The following is a 22,505-nucleotide window of genomic DNA, read 5'->3' on the forward strand; positions in this document are numbered from 1 at the left end:
CCCAATTTTTCCTTGAGTTTCTATTTCCAAAGAAGGAGATATTTAAGCGAAGCCACCATTCCCAGATATGATGTTACTCAACTATCAAAAAAAAAAAAAAATAAAAATGGACAGGCAAAGTAAAATGGCTGCTGTCACATCTTCATGTTTGAGCATGAACTCATTGAGCTCAAACTATCTTCTGAGGGCTGTGCAAAGGTGAGCAGGCAAAGAAATCTTGTCCACRGGGAAACAGAGAGGGACAAGTGAACAACTCCAGTGATTGTACTGTCACTCCTGAAACATGAGGCCTCTGTTGCCTCCATTAATTAAGGCTGTTAAGCTGGATCAGAGGCTGCTCAGTCTTCAACCACTGGACTTGTGCCTAATGATTAACCCCCAGCTCACCTAAATAAAGCCTTGAAATAAAAACCACCTCCTTTGCATACTCAGAGAGGGAGAAACYAGCTCAGCTAATTAGACAGAGTTGTCACAGCAGCTAATCAGCAAACCTACATTCATSCCTGTGATTGGTACCAGCTGGAGAATCATTTCAGAATTAACCAGGGAATTAAGAAAGCACACCTCTGGGACCTGCTGGAATAGAAGTCTGGCTGACAGAGCAAAAAAGATGCAGGAGATGAAGCAGCAGCTAGAATAAAGTTTGCTTTAGAAAATTAGGAGTGAAGACAGGCAAGGAACACAAGTGATTCTTGTGGCAATTGACAGATCATCTGATCTGCAGTGCTGGTGGGCAAGGGAGCAGTAGTCTACTTTAGGGGAAGCAAGAGTAAGAAAGCATCATAAATTAATCCCAGCAAGTCAGCCTAGAGTGCAGCAACACAAACAGTCAGTAAATCACATCTACCCCTGCCTGGGGGCYGGGTCTAGATCTCTGTTCTCTACCTCCAGACAAACCCAGCCCGAGTCTATTATTTCAATTAATGCAACAGTCTTTTTATGCTGAATTAAGACATTATTACTTGTCTACTCTATGACTCTGACAGAAAGGCAACACTAACAGTGGATCTTCCTGACTGGCCCACTGGGCATTAACTCAGCTGATAGTGCTGACAAGTCCCGGCCGATTTAGGGCTGCTAAATCCAGCTCCTTGAGTGCAACTACCTCGTTTTTGCAGGACTCTGTCAGTAGAAGAGTTATGTGCCAGCACTGTTCCTTCAAAGAATTTAGGCCTCTTGGCAGTTTATGCCTTTTTTTTTTTTTTTTTTTTTTTTTTTTTAGCATTTAGACATTACAGAGTGATATTTCAGATATAGCTGAGGTTCTGAACAGACTGTCCTGTGAGCTGTGTAAATCAGGAGCAGCAAGCTTGGGCCTTCTAGCAGAACTACTGCCAGCTCGTGATCTGAGCAGATGAGATTTGTCTGCCACAGGTCTCTGCCACAGCTGTACAGCACTGTTAGAGCCACACACTGGGCACAGCTGGTGCCCAAAAACCAGGGCARCCACCTGCACCCACTACACAGAACCACACAGCAGGAGAGGCTGTGGCACCCTGCTGCAGAGAAACAGGAACTAAGCTTSGTCAGGAAAGTCTAACAGCTACTGTGGGATGCCTGACAATTTTTTTTTCCTGTTTTGTCTCCCAGAGAGGGCACGGTGAGCCTAATAACCTAAAAAAGACAACAGCCTTAGCTGGCCATTGATCAAACTTATCCACACCCACCTATTTGATCCTCAGGCAAATTCTTCCTTAGAACTTACTTCTGCCTTGGACATAAACCCCATTCATACTGTTGAGGCAACTGAGTTTGATTCYTCATAGAGCCCTCTAAATTCACTAACCTCTGTTGTTAAATTTAGCACCTATTCACACATTGCAAATCTGTCCTAGGAATAAGATGCCAACAGCAGGTGTAAACTCCTCCAAGAATTAGGACAGCAACCTGTGAGTCACAGCCTGATGTGCCAGCAACACTTCCTTCCCCGCTGCACTGGGCTCACCTGTGTGCTGTACCCACCCAAAAGGATTCAAGGGTAGTACMATACTGGCTGGTGCCCAAACAAACAGAAATGAGCCATTTTACAAATACTGATTAAAAAAGAATTTTGTGTTCTTATGGATGGCAAAGATAAATCAGCTCAGAAAACAAAAATTCCATATTTTTGGATAGATAATGAGCCTGGCCCAAAGCTTATGAAATCTGCACAAGCCTTTCCACAGACTTAATGACAGTTTACGGGAGAGTCTATGTAATTACCCCATATAATTACATAAAAGCCTGCTAGAGGTTTAGCGATTGGCAAGACAAATGTTTATGACATCTGCATTCAGGAAAGTTCTGGACTCCCGTGTGATGTTTCAGAAGAAAATATAAATATATTATTTAGCTTTCRGAGTAAGACTTAAACCTTCTTGAAACTAACAAAGAAAATGTCAGAAGCAGGGGGGCCAGAGAAGCAACATTTTTGAAAGAAAAGGAAGGGGCAAACCTATGTGGGAGGACAGGATGACAATGCCCAGTGGGATATTGTTAAGGCATGCACATGATGACTGTCAAGTGTAGGCCAAATACACATGTAAATTAAGGCTCTGAGGCATCTGAGATATTGCTGATTCACTCAGCATCCTCTACCCCTTCCTGGATGAATTTGAGCTCATTAGGTGCAGCTGGAAGACATCAGCTCCTATGAGAAATAAATCAGGCACCCAAATGAATGGAATTATGCAGCCAGATTTAGACACCACAACTCGTGTACGTCCCTATGTGCCACACTAAGCTATGGCCTCTTCGTGGTTTCCAAATCAAGAAAAAGCCCACTATCAAAACCAGAGCCTTACAGTGATTAGCACAGGTGTCAGTGCTCCATCTTTAAGGGAGAGAGGGAATTTCTGCACAAGGACAGACAGACAGACAGGGTGAGTGCTGGTAGGATCCCATGCAAGGCATCACCTGCAGCCCCTGAGAACCATGCTGGCAGTACCTGCATGATTCCCCTTTTCCCAGCCTTCCAGCAGTGAAGAGCTCTTTTGCAGSCAGTAGAGGCTGACTCATCCTATCAGAGGGTGAACTTCTAGACCTTACAGAAACTAAYGCTGCCTTTCAGATTTCATTTTCAGAACAAAGGAGATGCAGCTTACTAGAATTGTAATCTCCTCTGCTTTTTTCCTTTCTGACCAAGATTTCTACAGGCACTTTTGGAGCGGTTCTTTCTCACAGGAAGCCAGATCTATCATACAGAGAAGGAGCAGGTAGATTCTCTACAACATGTTCAACCAGAAGGCTGCAGKCAACCCACCAAATTCTTTCACAAAATTCAATTAACAAGCCAATAATGCCCTCACTGGAGGTTTAGACCCACAAATGAAATAGGAGTAAGTTATGTTTTTAATCATGTCCCAAGAAACTGAGCTGTTGCCACTTCACTGAAGAGAATAGTATTTCTGAGGTGGTAGAAAGCAATACAGAGGTGAAGATCATCCAAAATCATCACTGCTTTAGTCTTCCATACTTTAGTTCTCTCGTAAGCAGCATGATACAAATGTGTAACAGCACAAGTTTACCAAAGAGCCAGAATTTTTCCTAACTTTCCAAAGTTTCCCTTTTTACTTTCTCTATTCATTAAAAGGATAAGGCAGTTCTTAAAGAGCAATCAATAGAACTCAAGCACACTCTGTTCTCCAGCTGCTATATGAAGCTCCTTGCCCTAAAGGCTGCATACAAGTGGGATTTTATGTCATTTGCTGCTTTTCACTTTCACTCTCCAACACGCTGAGTGGCCAGTTCATTTAGAAGATCAAAAAGAGCTGGGTGAGTTTGCCTTCATCACACAGTAAGACTTCAAAAATATAAAGAGGTGAAGGAAAAACAAACCAGATGGCTTAAGGCACAGAAAAACCTCTTCCTTCTCAAGCACTAATTCAGCTCTCTGCAGCTGACAGARGCCAACAACCACCTGGTGCTTTCCAGCTGTCCATCCTGCTGGATACTGAAAGACTGTATTGGTTCAAATGATGGGTACAATCTGAGAACAAAAAATAACCCTCACAAACACACCCACCAAGGGCTAATAAATACCTCTACTAAACGCTTCTGCTGTTTATAAAAGTTGTGGAGCCTGAAGTCAGTATTAGCTGAAAGGCTACATCAAAAAAGTAACACACATGGCTTGGCCTTGTTCCTGTACCCTTGTAATCTTTACCTGCTGCAGGTTYACATTGAAGATATGGGGTCAAGTGGATCTTTGTTTCAATCCAAAACAGCCCAGTGTACAACTGCAATGGAACTTCTTTGTTCAGTGATCAATTCTTACTGACTTGATGGAATCACTTAAAAAAAAAAGAAGGCTAGAGTGGTAGTTATTGTAACAGGAGTAAACAGCCTCACATATTCCCTCAATTAAAAGAGACACACTTGGATTATGGATTTGGTTTGGGGGTAAACTGCAACAAGCTCCTCTGCATAATAACTCTAGATCTTTCATTTTCTTCAATTCCAAACTGAAAACCACATTATTTTGCCTTTTTTTGCAGAGCACAGATCAGCATTTCAGGAGTTACTGTGCATCAAAGATAATCCACRAATATAAATGAGGCTATTATATCTCTATACATGTTCTTTTCATGCAATTTCAACAGAAATTCTGCAAATTAACAAGCCCTGTTTACTCTGAGAGCTTTATTACATCTTATTTCTAAACCAATTGACTCAGCATGTTTCTTCTGAAACAAAAAAGCAACTGAATGTAGGAGAAGCCAACTGCCAAGCCCTGTGCTTTCATAATTACATTAACAGAGGGCCTGAAGAATGAATTTATACTTATTACAATACTGACCATTATTTTCTAATGGAACATAGACTGAATACACTTTACAGCTATACTAAGTGTATTTTCAGCCACCTTTTCTGTTTATTTTGCCTTTTAATGATTCTAAAAAGCTAAGTGGTAACAGTAGGCATCAAAATAGTATCAAYAGTAAGAAGAAAAGCCTAACAAGAAGGGTGATGTTCTTTTATATCAGTGGCCAGAAGTAATTTCTGGACCTTGGGGAAAGTGGTGCTGTTTGACTCAGGTCAGTGAATTAACACAAGCAGAAGGGCTGACTTTTCACACATCGCTTCTCACCCTTAAGCATGTCTTCTCTTCTTTGCTCCAAAAATCATATTTTATCCTCCATCTCTCATTGTTCTTTGTCATCCTTTACCTAGCCTGAGTAATCATTTGTTCACCTTACTCCACCAGTCATATCTTCTTCCSTTTTTTATACCTTCCAAGTCGCTATTCTAATAAACAGACACCAAACTTAGTTCAGTTGCAATCTTATTCATTAGCTGTATCCATGACCTTAGAAGGATATTTCAGATCCATTTGATTTTACATCTATTCTTTAATTCAAATCAACATTTCAGTTAGTCACTTATATCTCTGCCCAGAAATCCCATCTTGGGAAGAATTTTATGGAAAATTGTATGCTGTCTTAAGAAGCTTTGCATGCCAAGTCAGTACCTTAAACRTTTCAAAGTTCTAATTTCTTTTAAAAATTGACTCCTGGCTGCTTAGCTTACATAGTCATTGATCAGATCAATGCAATTTGKTTTTTTCATAATGGAACATGAWTTCCAGWTTGTTTCCTGYTCCAGCTYTTTCCAGGCTGTAAGCAGATATTASATAGTCCTTACRTAGTAAGGTCAGCCTTMAGCTCCTGTCCTACTACTATTTGTTATTGAACTAAAATACCTTTTTTCAAGTGATCTCAGCTTACTAAGCCATCCATTTGCCCACTGTGACTACCTCAGGCCTCATTTTGATTCACTACCCTGCTTGTCTCAAAACTTGGAAATTATACCAATTTATTACCAGACTAATGGTAAAAAGGCTCTATATCACTGCACTTACAACTAACCTTCCTGAATTCCATTAGAAATACCTTGCCAGGAGAGGATTCTTGCACATGACTTCTGCTTCTCATGAATCTGCTGATTCTTGATTATACCTAGCCAAATATTTCACTATTGAACAGCCACAAACCCATACAGCGGCAGAACGCAAATCTCCAAAGCCCAGCCAGTATCCTGTTCYCTGAATCATGCAGCTCTCTCATATCACAGTAAGTTCATTCATACTCCTGCTCACTCAGATCACAAACAGGGTTGATTAACGCACAAAGAAACACTAAATAAGAAGTAGAATCCCTGTCCTGAATCCAGGGCCCTTTTTGCTCCAATCAAACAAATTACTGTGTCGAGGAAGAAAAGTCAGGAGATTGAAAATACCTCCTCCAARTCTCTCCTAAGACAGCATTTGGCTTCCAAATGCTGTTGTGCATCATCTTAATAAAGCACTTAGGGAAATAAATCADAGGCTATTAAAACACTTGTGACATCACAGTTGCCTCTTTGAGTAACATCCACATCTTGAATTTACAACACATGTGTGCTGAGTAGCTGGTGGACTGTAAAGAAAAAAAATTTAGAAGCATATTGGCTTCTTCCTCCTTTGGCTCCTTTGCCAGAGATAAAGTCGACTGGGATTGTAATGTGCTTTTCTTACAAAAGAGTTAGCATTGTGAAAGCTGTTAACATACAGGGRGAGATTACAAAGAATAAGACCATTTACCTTTGAAAAGGGAACACTTAGAAGGAAAATTTACTGAGGTCTTTGAGTTTCTTTCTTAGTACCTTCACCGTGACTAGCCTCTAAATTTTATGCTGCCTCATAACAAGAGAGCACATCGTCACTTGAGCATTGGCAGGGAAGCGAAGAGAAATTATATTTCCACAATGCCCGTAGTCAGCGCACACTGCTCACAGCCAAGGGAGGTCAGAGTCCCTGCAAGCCACAGATGCACTCACTGGAAAGGGCCAATAGTCTATAATTGCTATAACTTAACATTTTAACTAGCTGTTAATGTCATATGGCAAGTCAAAATTCATGTTTTGGGGCATAAGCTGATTCCTGCAGCAGGGCAGGAAAGAAATGCTATCCCAAAGCTTGATTTCTTATTGAAAGTTTATTACTGGTAATAGCTGGCATTTATTGGGCACTGCTGGAGGCAGGCTAGGGAAAAAAGCAGACCCCCTCTTGAGTACTCTAGCAAGGAAAACTTATTTTGAGGAAGAACTATGCAAAGCCTTCATATTCTTACTCCACAGTAAGGTGCTGCTTTCACCTAGTCAGTCCTACCATGGAGTAAGAAGAAGAAAAGCTCTAGTTCTAYCCTCCCTCACCTCACAGAAAACACAAGAACAAAGGAGCTGAAAAGTTACAAACGCTATTAAGAAATAAAGCTTGTTTCCTCTTTCCATAAAGAAAATAGTYTCATGTTGCTGTTACCTCTAATGCTTTTCCCAGCAATGGCACACATTCTGTGGTCATAAAACACCTTCCTTCCTTGGTGATTTTCCTTCCTTGGAAAGAGTTTAAAAGGAACGCTTTTGCTTCTCATTTCTTACCCTTTTGTTACCCTTTTGGAGGGATTGGCCTCTGTTCAGGCCAAATCCAAACTAACAACATCACACATTGATACAAAGATGACAATCCACCCTGCCTGCAAAGGCATGCAACCRTTTCTCATGGTTCTGTTCAGTATTGGAAGAGAATACATCAGATGTTTGGCTTGGTAAAGCATAGAACACATCGCTGCAAGGCTCTAACCATGGATTGAGACTGTAGGTTTATGCAGGTGTATCTCCACTCTCACTCTTCCAAGACTGGATTTTATCAGGCAGTTTGATCCCAAACTCTCAGCTCAYGTACTGTGGATGGTAACGTAACCCCATGTGCAGTGGAGAAGCTTGCCTAAAGCTGAATCTTGGAAGGCCAGGACTCAGAGCTGTCCTTCTCATTCCCCAGCTCTCTACAGTGGAGAAATAAAAGAGACTAAAATTGTGTGGTTTTCAGCCTCCTGGATTGATTTTGGAGCTGACAATGTAAACACTCCGTAGGAAATTCGGTAGGAAAACAGTGACTTGTTGGTAAAGCAGAATGGGAGCTTAGACCAGCCTAAAGATTCTTTTTATCTCACTGTATTACAGAAGGGTAATTTAAACAGAGAGTTGTTCTGGCCTCCTATTTCCCTTTCAGGTTATTTGAAAAAGGTTTTCTATTTAAATATAAAAAGACAATGCTGGCCTGATTTTGACTGCATCCCTTTTCCCCCAGAGGTTACAGGGCCCATCAGACTGGCAGCTGMGTGCTTGTAGATCATAAAGCCTGCAGCTTGACAAAAACCTCTCAGCAGCTCAAGACAGGCAGTCAGGGCCTGCTAGGGAAGACAGGCATCTTTCAATGTGACAAGAAACCTGCCATCTCTTCAGTGTGTCCTTTCCACCCATCTTTGTTTCTCCCTAATATACGAGTAATACTTAATTCCCMGTAACTGAGGGGGTGTCTCCTTTGTTCCTATTCTGCCATAGAAGACARAGCATGTTTGTAGCATTACAACCATGACAGAGAAAAAATCCTCCAATTTMATCAAAAGTAAACACTAACAGAATTTTAGCAACAGAACAGAAAGATTGTTTGTTTTACTGGTGGACAGTAGTATAAGCCCATGGCCATCATTCAGCTGCTTTTCAGGAAATCCAGTTTTGCTTGGCCTCAACAGAGCTGTGATCTGAACATCAGCCTTTGGTATGACTAAGAGATACCTACATGTTCAGTTCATGGAGGAATCGGCTGCATTTTTATTCCACTTCCATCCTAGCCTGGTGTTTTCACAGCTAAGATACTTCAAGCAATTTAAAAGAAAAAAAAAAAAAAAAAAACCTCTCAGGAACTAAGTGTGAAGAATCTGTGTTTGGGCTTTCCCATCTGTACAGCAATTGAAGCTATTCAATTCTCTCTCCACTACGTGACAACCAGGAAGTGGGGCTTTCTCCTACCACAGAAAAGCTGAGATTCTGAGCAACCCCTCAACACTCCAGCAGCTCAGGCTTGAASGAAAACCAGAAGAAAATTCATGGGAACACCTACACTGATATGTATACAGCCATAAAATACAGCAGTAAAAGTACATTAGTAGAACGAACACCGTTTTCTGCAGGAAATGTGCCTTGGAGAAAGATCAGATATCAGTCTCTATCTCCTCATGAAGTCATTTAATGCACAATTCATGTGGTGTTTCTGAATTTCTATTCCTTTCCAGCTCAGCATCTCTCATAGATATACCTGTCTATCTASATTGCACGACCATTGAAAAGAGATTTTATCTTCACACCCAACTACACAGCACACACTAAAAAGCATGCTAGAGAAATTCATACAACTTCCTTGCAGAAGAAACTCATTTGAGGAATATGGGAAATCAATGGGKGAAAGGGAAGGACAGCTTTTTACCTCCCACTGGCAAAGCACAGTATCAGTTTAGAGCCCATTACAAGTGATGCTCATAATCAAGAGGACACATCTTTCTCTGCCACTTGATGCATCTCACCAGGGAAATKACTTGGTATAACAGCAGCAGGAAGTTGCCAGCCAGGAGAGAAAAGTTCCTGAATTCCCTCGTGCCTCCTCCTAGAGGTAGAACTCAAGCTGCAAATTAATTCCTTGCTCACCAGGAATTGAGTCGCCCTCAGGCTGTCCCTGTCACAAGCACGAACTTTCACAGTGTTGAGTACACAGAGACCCTCAATGGTACATCTTAATGACAAGAGGYAAAATGACCTTTCTTGCCCCAGCTGGCCCAGTGGCCTGCACAATAKTCACTAACAATTCTGTCCACGCACAGATCTGCAGTCTCATCCARTAGCTTCAGCCTTCCTAAAGGACTCTTCTACTTAGGACTCATCTCAGTAGGAAGCCTTCCTACAGAATGGCTCATGCCTTGCTGTCATATTTTATACACACAGCCTTCTACTGGCACAGGAGCCACTGGCACAAGATCACACTCAAAAGCCAGCTTTGCTATCAGCATTGAAGACACAAGTTGATTAATTGTGAGCTTTATTTGTCCTTTTCCATTTTGTCCAATTATTATTTGGTAGGTTAAAGAAATCAGAAAAAAAGGACACTTGCAAACCACTATGTCTCCCTGTAAATAACAGTCAGTTTATGCTGCACAACAAACATACCATTACAAATATTTAAATATGCATTTTTACAGCACTTCTTTTCCAGGTGCTTCACTAAGTCCTCCAAGAAATGACATATGCCTGGCTCCCTCTGCAGTAACAAGAAAATTTRACTGCCTGGATAATTCGCAAGGTGCAGATGCAAAAAAATATTTGGGACCTGGATCTGAAGACCTTAGAGTTCAGATCTCAAGCTAGAATAATGCAYTCAGCTGGAGTTTCAGTTAACCCAAGCTCAGCCCCAAACACACTCTTGCCTTTTGGTGATTATAGTGGATATAACCCTCTGAAGAGATGAATACAATTTTACCCAGCTCTGCAGGACAAATGACTGGATAGATGTGAAAGGAATGGAAATACCAGAACACAAAGGGTGTTTTGCTTTCTGTTTATGAACTGGTAAATACTGTGTRGCTTGTCTTTCCTCTTTCCCCCTASACATKRGCTCCAGTCTAGTTGTCTGCAGTTATTACACAGCCACAGCAGACGGATGAACCCCGTGGACCAGGACCAGAGAYAGTTCTGTTACATTTTACCAGCATCATTTGAGCTAACAGATACAGCCTAGAGAACAGATATGCAAGTTCATCATCTGCTTTGCAGAGTAAGAATGACAAAGTGCATTGAAACACTGTATGCCTATGAAGTGGCATGAATGTGGCACATTTGTTATTTACAGTATATTGCTAATATATGYCAGCATTAATATTCATTATCTTGATTTACATGATTCTTTCATGCAGAAAATGGATTTGGACTCTTTCTGATTTACTTGATAACACTCCTACATTTCATGACTGGCTGCAACAGAGAACACATTTTTAATAGGCTTAATAAATTTACATCATCATTAGCGCTGAATATTTTATCCTCACAGACCAGGGAAGGAGAAGCACATCACTAAATCCTCAACCAGATCTGATCCTTCATAATATCAGGGTAGGATTCTTCAAGTTAAGTCAAGGCAGAACTTAGGTGAGATTGATCAGATAAACACACATGATATGCCCCAAAATGCAATGGTTTTACTAGCTCTTATTCTTTAGGGAATGTAAAACTGTGGTAAAATTCAATAAAATTTAAGTTTCCTGCTAAACCAAGCATCTGCTATGGGCTGTTTTCTAGGTAGGTAATTTTTGGGGGTTTTGAGTGCACTTTTTGTTTGACTGGTTGGCAGTTTCCCCCTCCCCACCCTTCATCYATATTGGAGCTGGTTTTGATAACAAGAACATGCAAGGAAACTTTTGCAACCAAGTAGAAGAACTGACTGTGCTAGAATTTTTTATTAGTGTTAGCCACCAGGGTACAATGAGCCCTGTCAGGTACAAAAATTGATAGCTGCAGAAACTGTTGGGTCCCTAGGGGTCCKGGTGGCTGAACAGAGTGTCCCCACACACAGGAAAAAGGCTGCACTGAGCTCCACACACAGGGCATAAAAATCCATGTTCTGAGCCCACTTGCAGTGCAAGCAGATCTCCCACTGTGTTCAAACCATAAAGAGATACTGCTTCCTACACAAACAGCTGAGTGTGCAAACCCATCCTCCCCTTCCCTCAGACACCTTCAGCATCTATACACAGACCAGCCAGAGGGTCCTGTGTTTGCAGGAGAGAAAATGAAATAAAGGATTTAACCAAAAGACACGAGGAAATGTCATTGTTACAAGTTCACTAAAGGCCCATRGGAGATAATGTAGTAGCATTTATCAAGCTCTGATATTCATTTAAGGAAAGTGACTTACACTGAGCAACTGGAACACCATATTTATAGATAAAAGCACTTCAAACAGCCCTTTTCAAGTTCCCTTTTCCCACAAAACTGCTGGCTAAAATGTGCCTAATGAGAATTTCCTTCCACTCACTTTTTCAGTTCATCTCATATGGATTTGCTTCTCCTACCTGCTTCAGCTAAAAGACCTTAATCTGCTGTTGCAGAGCACACTGTGTCACTAAGCCACATGTTATGACTTTATTAATGTGGCTCAGCGAGTAGAAGACAAATGTGAGTTGAAAACAGTCAATCTGCAAAACAGAAGCAAAGAACCTGCATAAAAGCTCCAGGAGAACGATGAACACAATAGCACACATAACCCAGAAATTCCCTTAAAGGAAGTAAGCAAATACTGACAAATTKCAAGTGTCCTGTTGCAAAAACTCTAGTTCAGAGAAGAAAGTCTCCATTAATGCATCAGCAACTCTGGGTGGCGGTAATTCTGATCTGCAGAGGGCAAGCTGACAGGAAATTGCATGCACAAACATCAACATGGGAGGCTTCAAAACACCTGGAATATGTATAGCCACAGGGCTGGGTTCAACTCTGATTTTTCTCTGGATTACAACCCAGTTTCCCTTTTTGAAAGGATGGAGTTGCGGGATGATGTGCAGTGGTGGTGTTGGAAGGAACGGAGGGATTAAAGCAGCAGTTCAAGTTTAAAAAACAAGGCCATGTAAAGCTAGAAACAGATCTGTTTTAAGCTTTCCAAGTATGAAAAAAAAAAAAACCAGCAGCCATAAACAACCCCCATTTTACATATGGAAAAACAAATCTAGATCTACATGAGACATAAGTATTTTTCAGCACCCTTGAGATTTCTTGATGGCTGAAGCTTCTGTAATGCAGAAAACAGAAGCAGTGAAGGGCAGGTTGGAGGTGACAATCACTCCTGGACTGGGGAGCTAAGTTCAGGYAAAGTGCTGCAGTGTCAAGAGTACCATCAATAACTCCCAGAATTAACAGAGCAACAGATCAGGATTTAAAATGCTCTCACACTAAGCAAACTCTACATCTTTCTAATTTCTGACTGAAAAGGCAAGTTTAATTAGTGTTATTTTTATACAAAGTTCCATGAAATTACTCATTCCTCACCAAATACAGAGCAGTGAGAAGGCGAGGAGGTGAATGGCAGCACTCATGGCTGACAGCCGCTCAAGGTCCTGAGGGAAAGTGTCACTCATGCACATCTTTCCAGAGCATCATATTTACACAAACAGAAAAAGATTAGTCCTCCCACAGCTGTCTACAGCTCATGGGTACCGTGCGCACTATTCTGACATTTTATTTATTTGAAATGTAAGCTTATCTTACTCTAGTGGTAAAAAACATCTCCGAACTCTCACAGCTTAATCCTCTTTTTGATCTGAGAGRTATCTACCAGAGGAAGAGAAATAAATCCAATACACTCAGTTAATTGCTCAGTGACAGATAATCTTTCCTCTTCCATTTTCTTCCTCTTCTATAAAATGAAAAACAAAAAGTAAATAAAAAGTTCTCAGCTAAAACTGTGAAAGAAATCTGCTGAAAGGATAACAGCATAATTAAAGTCAGGCCCAGCCTGATGCAAAATTTSATTTTAGAACAGAAGCAGCAGCTCACTTGCTATCCAAAGCCCAGTGCACACAGAGCCTTAACAGTCTAGAAGATCATATAGATTCTSTCTCTTTTCTCTTACAGTATTTCATCCCTTCATGACTGCCACTAGTTCAGTCTAGTCTTTTAATTAATCAACAGTTTTAGAAGGATGATCTCCACCCATTAGTATTGAAGCCAATTGTARTTAAACTGGCTGAAAACASACCAASAAATTTAACCCTAGCAGGAAGTTATGTGTTTATAAAGAGGAGATTCATGTTCTGTAGGCAGTGGCATAGTTGGGTCACAGGTGGTTACAGCCCCATCAGTACGACAGCTTAAATCACCCAAATACACTTTAGAATGACAGATGTGCTTATAACCACTATTGCCTAAATGACTCTTGCCACTGATGTGTTTTTACAGCCCCTCATCACTCCTCAACCTYTGGAGAGTGCACTCAGCACAGGAGGCAAGAGTGGTTGTTCTTTGCCATGAATTCATGACAGATTCCTCTTCAATTGGGGGTACCTGAAGAACTACCTTTCTCTACCCTTCAGAAACAGAACTCCTGATAGCAGACAGCAAACAAGAAATGAGATMATGTTTTCTTCCATTCCCCAGAATCAAACCTAGAGGCATGAAATAAATGGTAAGGTACATTTCACCCCTTCTCTCAAACCTATTTTTTTTCTATCCTTTTCAAACAAGCAGGGAGRTTTAAATTAACATGTCACTTAAGCAGCCAGGAGGAGCAACAGCTAATAATCTCTGTCAGGTACATTGAACAATAAGATATGCCCACCTTGACATTCTTTCCATCACACTAAGAACAGAGAAGCGGTCCTGGGATCTTCATAGGCATATCAAACAGTGACCTGAAGGCATTCCTGCATGCTGAGGGGGATCAAACAGCAGAGCCAGACAGGACAGAGCACAATGTGACCACCTAGGGCTTGTTTAAGGTCACAGGATAGAGGGAAATCCAAGGAAATACACAAGGAAGGCAGCTTCCAGAGCAGCCATGAGCAGTGAAGAGTCCATCACGAATAATGGAGCAGTGCAGAGACAAGTAAGTTGATTCTGGTTCTCCAACATTTCCCAGCCCAAAGCATTTGCCCAGGGCTTCTGGATGGTTGGCCATACAAATGTAATCAAGTCCTGACAAGTGACATGTGCCAAGTGAAGCTGAGGGGTTCAAAGTAAGACAAGMGGTTCCTCAAATAATTTATGGAATTCCTTGTTCTAAGATGTCACAGGTACTAAAAATTTTAACACACTCCAAAAGATATTGAGAAGGTCAGCTCATGGAATATTAATACTCTGGTATATACTAAAACAAAAAGAAAATTATTCAGCTCCTCGCAGACATTACACTGAAGGCAGAGGGTAACTTAAACTTTAGGAAGGAGTGATAGTACAATACTAGAATGAAGTATCAGTGCCAGTCTGCTCGGGGACATCATGTGGGAATTGGACAAACCCTCGGCTTTGGGCCTTCCTGGGACCTCAAAAGCAGCTGCACAGCTCTTTGGATCTCTTTCCAAGTCCTGTTTTCTCCTCTTGGCCCTCTCCTGTTCTGCTTGCCAGACGTACCAGACATGTAAAATGGCTAATGAATGTTTCCCCCAATTAATATTTTGACATCTGATCATTTTAGAAACAGATCCAAAGAGAGCGAGCATAGGAACTGGGAAGAATAAACAGGAAAAACAGTGTGATTTTCTCCCTGTTCTTTGCCTCTGGYTGATGTACACTTGGGGAAGATCATACAAGAATCAAGAAACTGTAAAATCCAAGAATTAGAATCAGACCAATTTTATGGAATACTGAGATTGGCAGTGTATAATTATTGGTAYAAAGTAGACCGAAAAAGCTTTTTCATTAAATACTCAGATTTTTACTTTTTCTCAGACAGTTTCTGGTAATAGAATTCCAGACTAAAGGAAACAATCATGCTATTTTTATGCTATTAATCACATTCTGACATTAGGACTATCTGAGGTCAAGAAAAGTGCCCTTCACTTGCTCTAGGACTGCTGCACTGCCGAGATCCCAGCTCTGTTACATCCTCCAGTCACATCCACGCAGTCCCTCCCTTTTTAATCAGGGCAAAATTTGATGCCATTGTGGAATTCTCCACAGAAACCAGAAACAGAAAAGAGCTTAAGGTCATCAGCACAATTTTGTGCCGCATTCATACATCTCATCAGGAAATGTGCTTTCCACTCTGATGTGGCTGTCCCAGTTCCAGTCAGAAAATAGTATCTCAACACAATCCTGCACTGCATCACATCAGGAGATCTTCAGCACTGTCAGCAAAAGGGAAAGAGGTGTCTTCCCATGCTGAAATGCCATAACTTCTGCAATGACTGACAAGAGAGAGATGMGTATTTCCCAGGGTGAAATTACTTAGGGTAGTCATAGAAAAGGAAAGTATTTTTCATATTTATGAATATTGTTTTTTTAAAACCATTGAGAAATTAAACAATCTAGCATAACTCCCTTTAGAAAAACATTGCCAAAGCCACAGTCCTAAAAGACCCTTCACGTGTGTTCACACCATAATAAAGACAAAGGAATAGAGAGCTGTGGTAGCAAGGTGTATGAAATGAAAAGATTAATCAACCCCACACAGTGCGGCAGGAAAAACCATTTGTTCAACTCCACAAAATACTTTTGAGTATTCTTGTTACTGCTCAGAATAAACCCTAGAAGTTCTGAGTTAAGGTTTTGGKTTGTTTGTTTGGTTTTATTTCTTCAGGCCACTGAGTAAAACAATAGCCCAAGTTCAGAATATACTTCATGTCAAATTCCTCCTCTATCATTCTGTTAAAAYCTGCTCAACTCCTGAGCAAAAAGGTTATTTGTTCTACTTCTGACCTAAAGTTTGCCCTTAGAAAACCCCTTTCCTGTACAAGTTYATTAAAACAAGTTCATTCTAACAAGAAGTTTTAGTTTCAAATACCCAAAGTTTTCTTCTCTCCTGCCAGTAGCTTATCCACCTTCATCAGTGACCTGCATACAAAACTGCTAAACTTCCCACCTAAGTTTCACAGATGAACCCACAAGAATACCTCCCTTTCAGCTCATGAAAGTACTACTAGGGACATATGAAATAGGAAACACCTCTTAGGTTAATTTTTCAGAGAAATAAAAAAAGGCACCATCTGCCTGCATTGAATCCAAATAACTGCCTTAAGAAATTGTTCAYGGCCCAGCTCTTTCTTTTGGTTCACATAGTGCATAATATGCTTTAAAACCATGAAAGTATCAAAACATTCCTTATAAAATGGTCCAGCAGTCAAGTTCACACAAGTGGAAATCAATTATCTACTACTAATCCCATCAGTTCTAATCAGCAGATGTTGAATGCTCRCTCACAGGTATTCCCCCAGTCTCAGCAGCACTGGCTTTTCATAAGGATCATTTGGGCAGACCAGCCATGAGATCCTTCATTATAAACAAGGACTTTAGGCTGTTCAGTTCTCCCAAAAGTGAACCAATTGGTTGATTTCAATCTGAATAACATGGGGAAGGGGAAATCAAAAGGCAGCATATCATGAAGTACCTTATCTAACTGAAACAAGACAATCAGACTTCAGCCTTTTTGTCCTTGAGTATGAAAGAACAGGAGTRAGAGAGTTTAGCTACAAACCTTCCAGCACTTTTAAAGAAATCCAATTAAATTCAATAAAAGAATTGTATCAGGCTTTTCCTATTTAAGTAAGGTGGTAATTATTAACTCAATTTATCTCCATACCTCCAAAGAGAGCTCTCTGTGATGCTTCCCAGGTTGTAGTCATACAACTTTGTCAGAATTAGAATCACCTAAAGGCAAAAGAAGAAATCATGGTTAGTCTCAAACAATTACAATCTCACAGAACTGAAATGACCCCGGGGAGGGCTTAGGATTCCTTTAATGGGTGCTTAACATAATTGAATGAATTGTTAAAAGAATTTGCCTAAACTGACATGGAAAGAATTTGCAGAGATATATGTTGAGCCTCCTCTGCATGACTTCGCCAACAGGTTCTTCCCTCAGCCCCAGGGAGCAGAGTGCAGTGGGAATGAGTTCAGATCCAGACCAAGTTTGAGGATAGAAGATGAGATCTCGTATGCAGTAGAAATAGCAACTATTTTCTGCTCTGTTTCACAGACACTGAAGCTGCTGATCCTTTTCATAGTGTGGTGCACAGATAACCCTCGCCTGTCTCCTGTCAAACACGTTCTGGTTGCAGTAGATGATGTGACACAAGCAAATGATCACCAGTTTTGACTTGGGAGACTCAGACTGGACATCAGAAAAACCTCAATAAGTTTAACACCAGGACAGACTACCCGGAACATCTGTAAAGCCTCCATCCTTGGAGKTTTTTCACACCTGGATAGACAAAGTTATGGCTGACCTGATCTACTGCTGGTGGTAACACTGCTTTGAGCGAGAGGTTGAACTGTGGACCTCCACACATCTCTAACAACCAATGTTTCTATAACTTCAGTGARAAGTTTTAGGTTTAGCCAGAATGGCAGTGTTTCCAAGTTTATGACTTTTATTAGCTCTTTTGATAAACAGCTTTTGCCTGCTGCCAAAACAAGCACTTCTAGAATAAAATTATTTTACCAGGGGGAGGAAAGTAATTTTAGCAAAAGGAATTTCCAGCAAAAGATTTGAGCCTRCTCTTTTGTTAGTGTCTTCAAAAAATAATTTCTGACTTTCAAGATGATGGGCTTCTTTAACAAGACCGACATTTGGGACAAACTACCAGACCATTACTATTGCTACTAATTTATTTTGCATGTCTTCCTGCCAGGTCACTGTATATCTTATCCTCCTCCCTATCCCATTAAAACCGCAGTAAATTAGAAGAGACCCAACTCTTACCTGACAAAACCTCTGATCTATATACCTCTTATTATTTTCAGCCTGGGTTCCTAAGAAATGAGGCTCACGTATACACAGTCCCCTGGTACCTTGATAAAATTGCCAACTTCAACTAATTTGGCAGAGCAGCAAAGGACTGTGGGAAGTTCAATGCCCATCAGCCCAATGGCAGCTGGCACCAGCATGGCAGAGGAACAGCCAAATGGGGAGGAACAGACCTCACCACTGCCTTTCCAAAACCAAAAGCCCTTCTGCCTCTTAACCACCAACAACCTGAAACAGCCAGCCACAATGGGAATTGTCTCCCTCCAGTATGGTCAGTATGTGAGATGGCAGAAAGAGCTGATGTGGGAGCACAGAGTTACTGCAAGAGAGGAAGGTACAGGGGGCACAGCACACACAGCTGACACACATCTGTTTCCACTGCCCAACTCCTAAATCACTCCCAGCATGGAGAAAGGCTGCCCAGAGCATTTCCTATCTGCAAAAACACAAGTCATATGTGGCTCATGGGGAAAGTCACACAGCAACCACGACCCCTCTGCTCCCCAGGGCACCCTGACACAGACATCCCCCTCTGCTCCCCAAAACCCCAGTGCTGGCAGGGAGGTGCTTYCTCCTCTCATGGCAGGTTCCTCTTTGAAGAGGCAGCCAAGGTGGGAATCACCAGCTGAGGCAGAATGGGGTGGGCACACATTCTTCACCAAGGCTCATCCCAATCACTGCTTTACAAATCCTAAATCTCAATCTCCACCCTGCCACAATGCTTGTCAGTGACAGCAGAGCAGCTGTCTGCCCCAGAGCCGTTCCACTGCCACTCCTCACAGCACCCTGCAAATCCCCTACTTAGCAAGTAACTAAAAACCAAGGGGTAAGAACAAAGAGCAGGGATGGGGTGTGGACATAAAGCCTCTCTCCATAYCAACCCAATGAAAGGCAGCAGTGACCTCCAGAATGGCCAGTGCCAGCCTGCCTGGGGACATCATGCGGGAGTTGCACAAACCTTCCCTGAGACCTCCAAAGCAGCTCCTTGTATCTCTTTCCAAGTCTTGTTTTCTCCTCTTGGCCCTCTCCTGCTCTGTTTGCCAGAGATGTAAATGGCTAATGAATGTTTCCCCCAATYAATATTTTGACATTTGGGAGTTTTAGAAGCAGACCTGAAGACAACAGGCATAGAAATCAGGAAGAATAAAGAGGAAGAGCAGCATGATTTTCTCCCTGTTCTTTGCCTCTGGCTGATGTACACCTGGGGAAGTTCATACAAGAATCAAGAMACATTTTGCCCATCCATAAAATCCAAGAATTAGAATCAGGCTAATTTTATGGAATAMTGAGATTAGCAGTGTGTAATTACTGGTGCTAAATAGGCTGAGAATTACTTTTCATAAAATACTCAGATTTTTACATTTTCCCAAGTGAGGAAAATTTACAAATCTTAAAACAGCCATGAAAGAAAACTCCATTGAGAATTTTAATCTCATCATTTGAGGGGAGAAAAATTGTAATTGACATCCTAAAAAGAATATGAAATTTTAAAAGTGCCAATAGGAGAAATCAAAATATTTCCCCTCCGGAGGGCTGAAATGTCTCTTTTGTTCTTTTTTCTTCCCCCAGAAATTTCASTAAAACCCACACAATTTTAAAGTTCTGTAGTTCTCTTGGAACTGAGGGGGGAAGAAAGTCAGCTGAATTCCATCACAGTTCTTTTTGATAAAACTCTAACAATCCTCATGAAGAGGCATTCCTGGACCCACCCAAATATTCATGTCAGTTACTGACTAGCTACATCAAGAACCCTAAGCAATACTGGGATATCCTGACTTCTTWGCAAATTTAGGATCAAATCTTAGCACTTAACATTTCCAAGATAATATGTCTATTTGACACCATCCACCAGCTTCTGGATTAACAGCTAGATATCTCCACTCAGTGCAGACACCCTATTTCAAAAGCACATAGAATCTTTTCTATGACAAGCTTTTTAATTTTTGAGAATCTGTACCACCTGCCAAATGTCTTCAAGGTTTATCCATGGTTTCAGCAGTCTCCTTATGTCATTTACAATGTTTCAAATACCACTAAAGAGCTGCTCAAACATGGGAGTACAAAGCAAACAAATCATTGGGCAGAAAATTAGTTACTTCTGCCCTAGAGGTCACTATTCTTTTTCCCCTTAGTAATGATACTTGAGTAACCTATGCAAGGCCATGATGTTGGATGCATTTACTCTTTCATTTTTCTACTTTGCTGTTCTCATTTCTCTGTTATTTAGCCTGCAAAGGTTAGTTCACGTCTAAGATTGTTTCTTTTTCTTCTTTTTTTTTTCCCTCAGCCTCTGTGGCTGTCACTGTGTAGTACTGAGGAACCTAATGAACAGAGACATGCATTTTATGTTGTTCTAAATGTCAGAATAGGGGCTGTGAAGAAGCACMGTAATGAAATGAAAATAGTGTCTCRCCTTTTCTTCACTTCTTGTTTTGTTTTTGCTTTCTGGGACTGTGTGTTTTTCTCCYTTTTTTACCACTTACCAATCAATGCAAGCTAACAAGAGCAAGAAGCAAAAAACAACCAAGCAAACTAGAAATACAATGAAAAGGAGCCAAAAATCCAGCCTTATTCCAGCTCTGCTGTGAATACAGATAACYCTTCCTACTGCATGGAAATACAAGGCTTCAGAAAGTCTGTTATTCATTAGGACAGCAGCTGAAGGGGATTATTCTGCCATAGGAGGTGGGAAAGAAGAGGAGACAAAACTTTATCACTTCTGCACTGACAGCTCAGAGCAAAAACTATTTGATCCTGGGTTTACCACATCCCCAGTGAGTGCACCTACCAAAAGATAGAGCACCAAAAATGGTTTTAGTTACTCATACAAAGTGGAAAATCCCCAGCAGACAAGAAAGAGACACGTGGGAAGACAGACTGACAAAAGAGATGCTTAAACCTGGTTCAGTATCTCCCAAAGGAGATCAGCCCAACATGGCCCTTCTAGGAAGGACAAGGCATTTGCACACCATCATCTTTTTCTTCAAACCAAGAGCATTTTTGAAGAAAATACACTTTGTGARCCACTCCTGACCTGTAACTGCTTTTTAAGAGCTGGAATATGGACCATCTATAGGTTTGCAACCATAAATCCATGGCTGGGCAGAAGAGACTGCTCTGTGACCTTGCCAGGTTAGGCCCCAGGACAGCCTTTGCTGCCACCACAGAATTTCCAGGGCAATCACAGCTAAATTTTCCCCAGACCTACCTTGGCTTATAACCAACTGACCCATGCTGTCTCACCATATCCTTCCCTGCACTTCTGACCTAGGTTTACAGCTGGCTTAGATCTTTGTCTTGGCCCTGTTCTCACCTGCTCTGTAAATACTTCTAGCAAGGCTCCCTCAGGATATCGGCCACAGTTTGTCCTTCACTGCAGCACAAGCTGCAAATGTAATGAGATGATTACATTTAAACTGACTTTTCTCTCTGGCAAAAAAACATTTCTCTCCTCAAACASTGCTGAACTAGCTGGCCAGAAAGGCAATCAAAGTCTGCACACTGCTACCGATCGGGTTCACAACGCCCTGGGAAGGAAGCGACGGGCGGAACCCTGCACCCCTCTAAATCCTGTGGGGTCACCATTTGTGTCCTCAAGGCACTTCAACCCCACAGAACCAGCACCAAGGGAGACCCAGCACACGGGATCGGGCAGTGCAACACTGTCCAGAGCTCACTGACCACAGAAAAGTTACTCCTGGGAATGCGGTGTGAGTACGGCATCGAAAGATGTCCATGCTCATTCAACTTAGCTAGACAAGGAAAAGGACTGCAGCAGTCACTGTGTTCACGGTTTGATAACATTATCAAAGATCCCCTACACAYCCTGCTCTGTGATCATCCAGCTCAGGTTCATTTACAGCAACAGAGCTCTTCTCCACACATTTCATCAGATCTRTTCCCATCACCACCCCAGGCCCTCTCAGCAAGTGCTTTACACCTCTCACAGCCCAACAGGGGACTAAATTCGTAGCACTTTCATGCCTTGCAGTAATATAAATTGTTTCAAACAGAACACCACCATCAAATTTCCAAAGGTGTTCACTATWGCTTCTTAGGGCCTGAATTTTGCAATGCCACCTCTAGACGGACCTAAAAATGCATGAAAGGTGACCCCCCTGTAGGGGGGATTCCAAAGCTGATCTCAAACCTCAACAARCTTTGCTTATAAGGGCAAAACCAGAACCTCTGCTTTACTGTTTATCAGACTTTC

The 22,505-nt window shown here is 41.5% G+C and overlaps 1 protein-coding gene across 1 annotated transcript in view; it reads right to left on the reverse strand.

The window, feature by feature from the left end:
- SORCS1 (sortilin related VPS10 domain containing receptor 1) overlaps positions 1–22,505 on the reverse strand; it is a gene marked incomplete at its 5' end in the record, with an annotated part of 249,958 nt that overhangs the window by 152,934 nt on the left and 74,519 nt on the right. The window contains one exon of the mRNA XM_057375558.1: positions 17,126–17,193. Within this exon, the coding sequence (XP_057231541.1) occupies positions 17,126–17,193 (68 nt within the window). The remainder of the gene's footprint in view (positions 1–17,125; positions 17,194–22,505) is intronic.

Source organism: Malurus melanocephalus, unplaced genomic scaffold (genome assembly GCF_030028575.1).
Source record: "Malurus melanocephalus ecotype Western Australia unplaced genomic scaffold, MMel_1.1 scaffold_252, whole genome shotgun sequence".
NCBI classification, from domain to species: Eukaryota; Metazoa; Chordata; class Aves; order Passeriformes; family Maluridae; genus Malurus; species Malurus melanocephalus.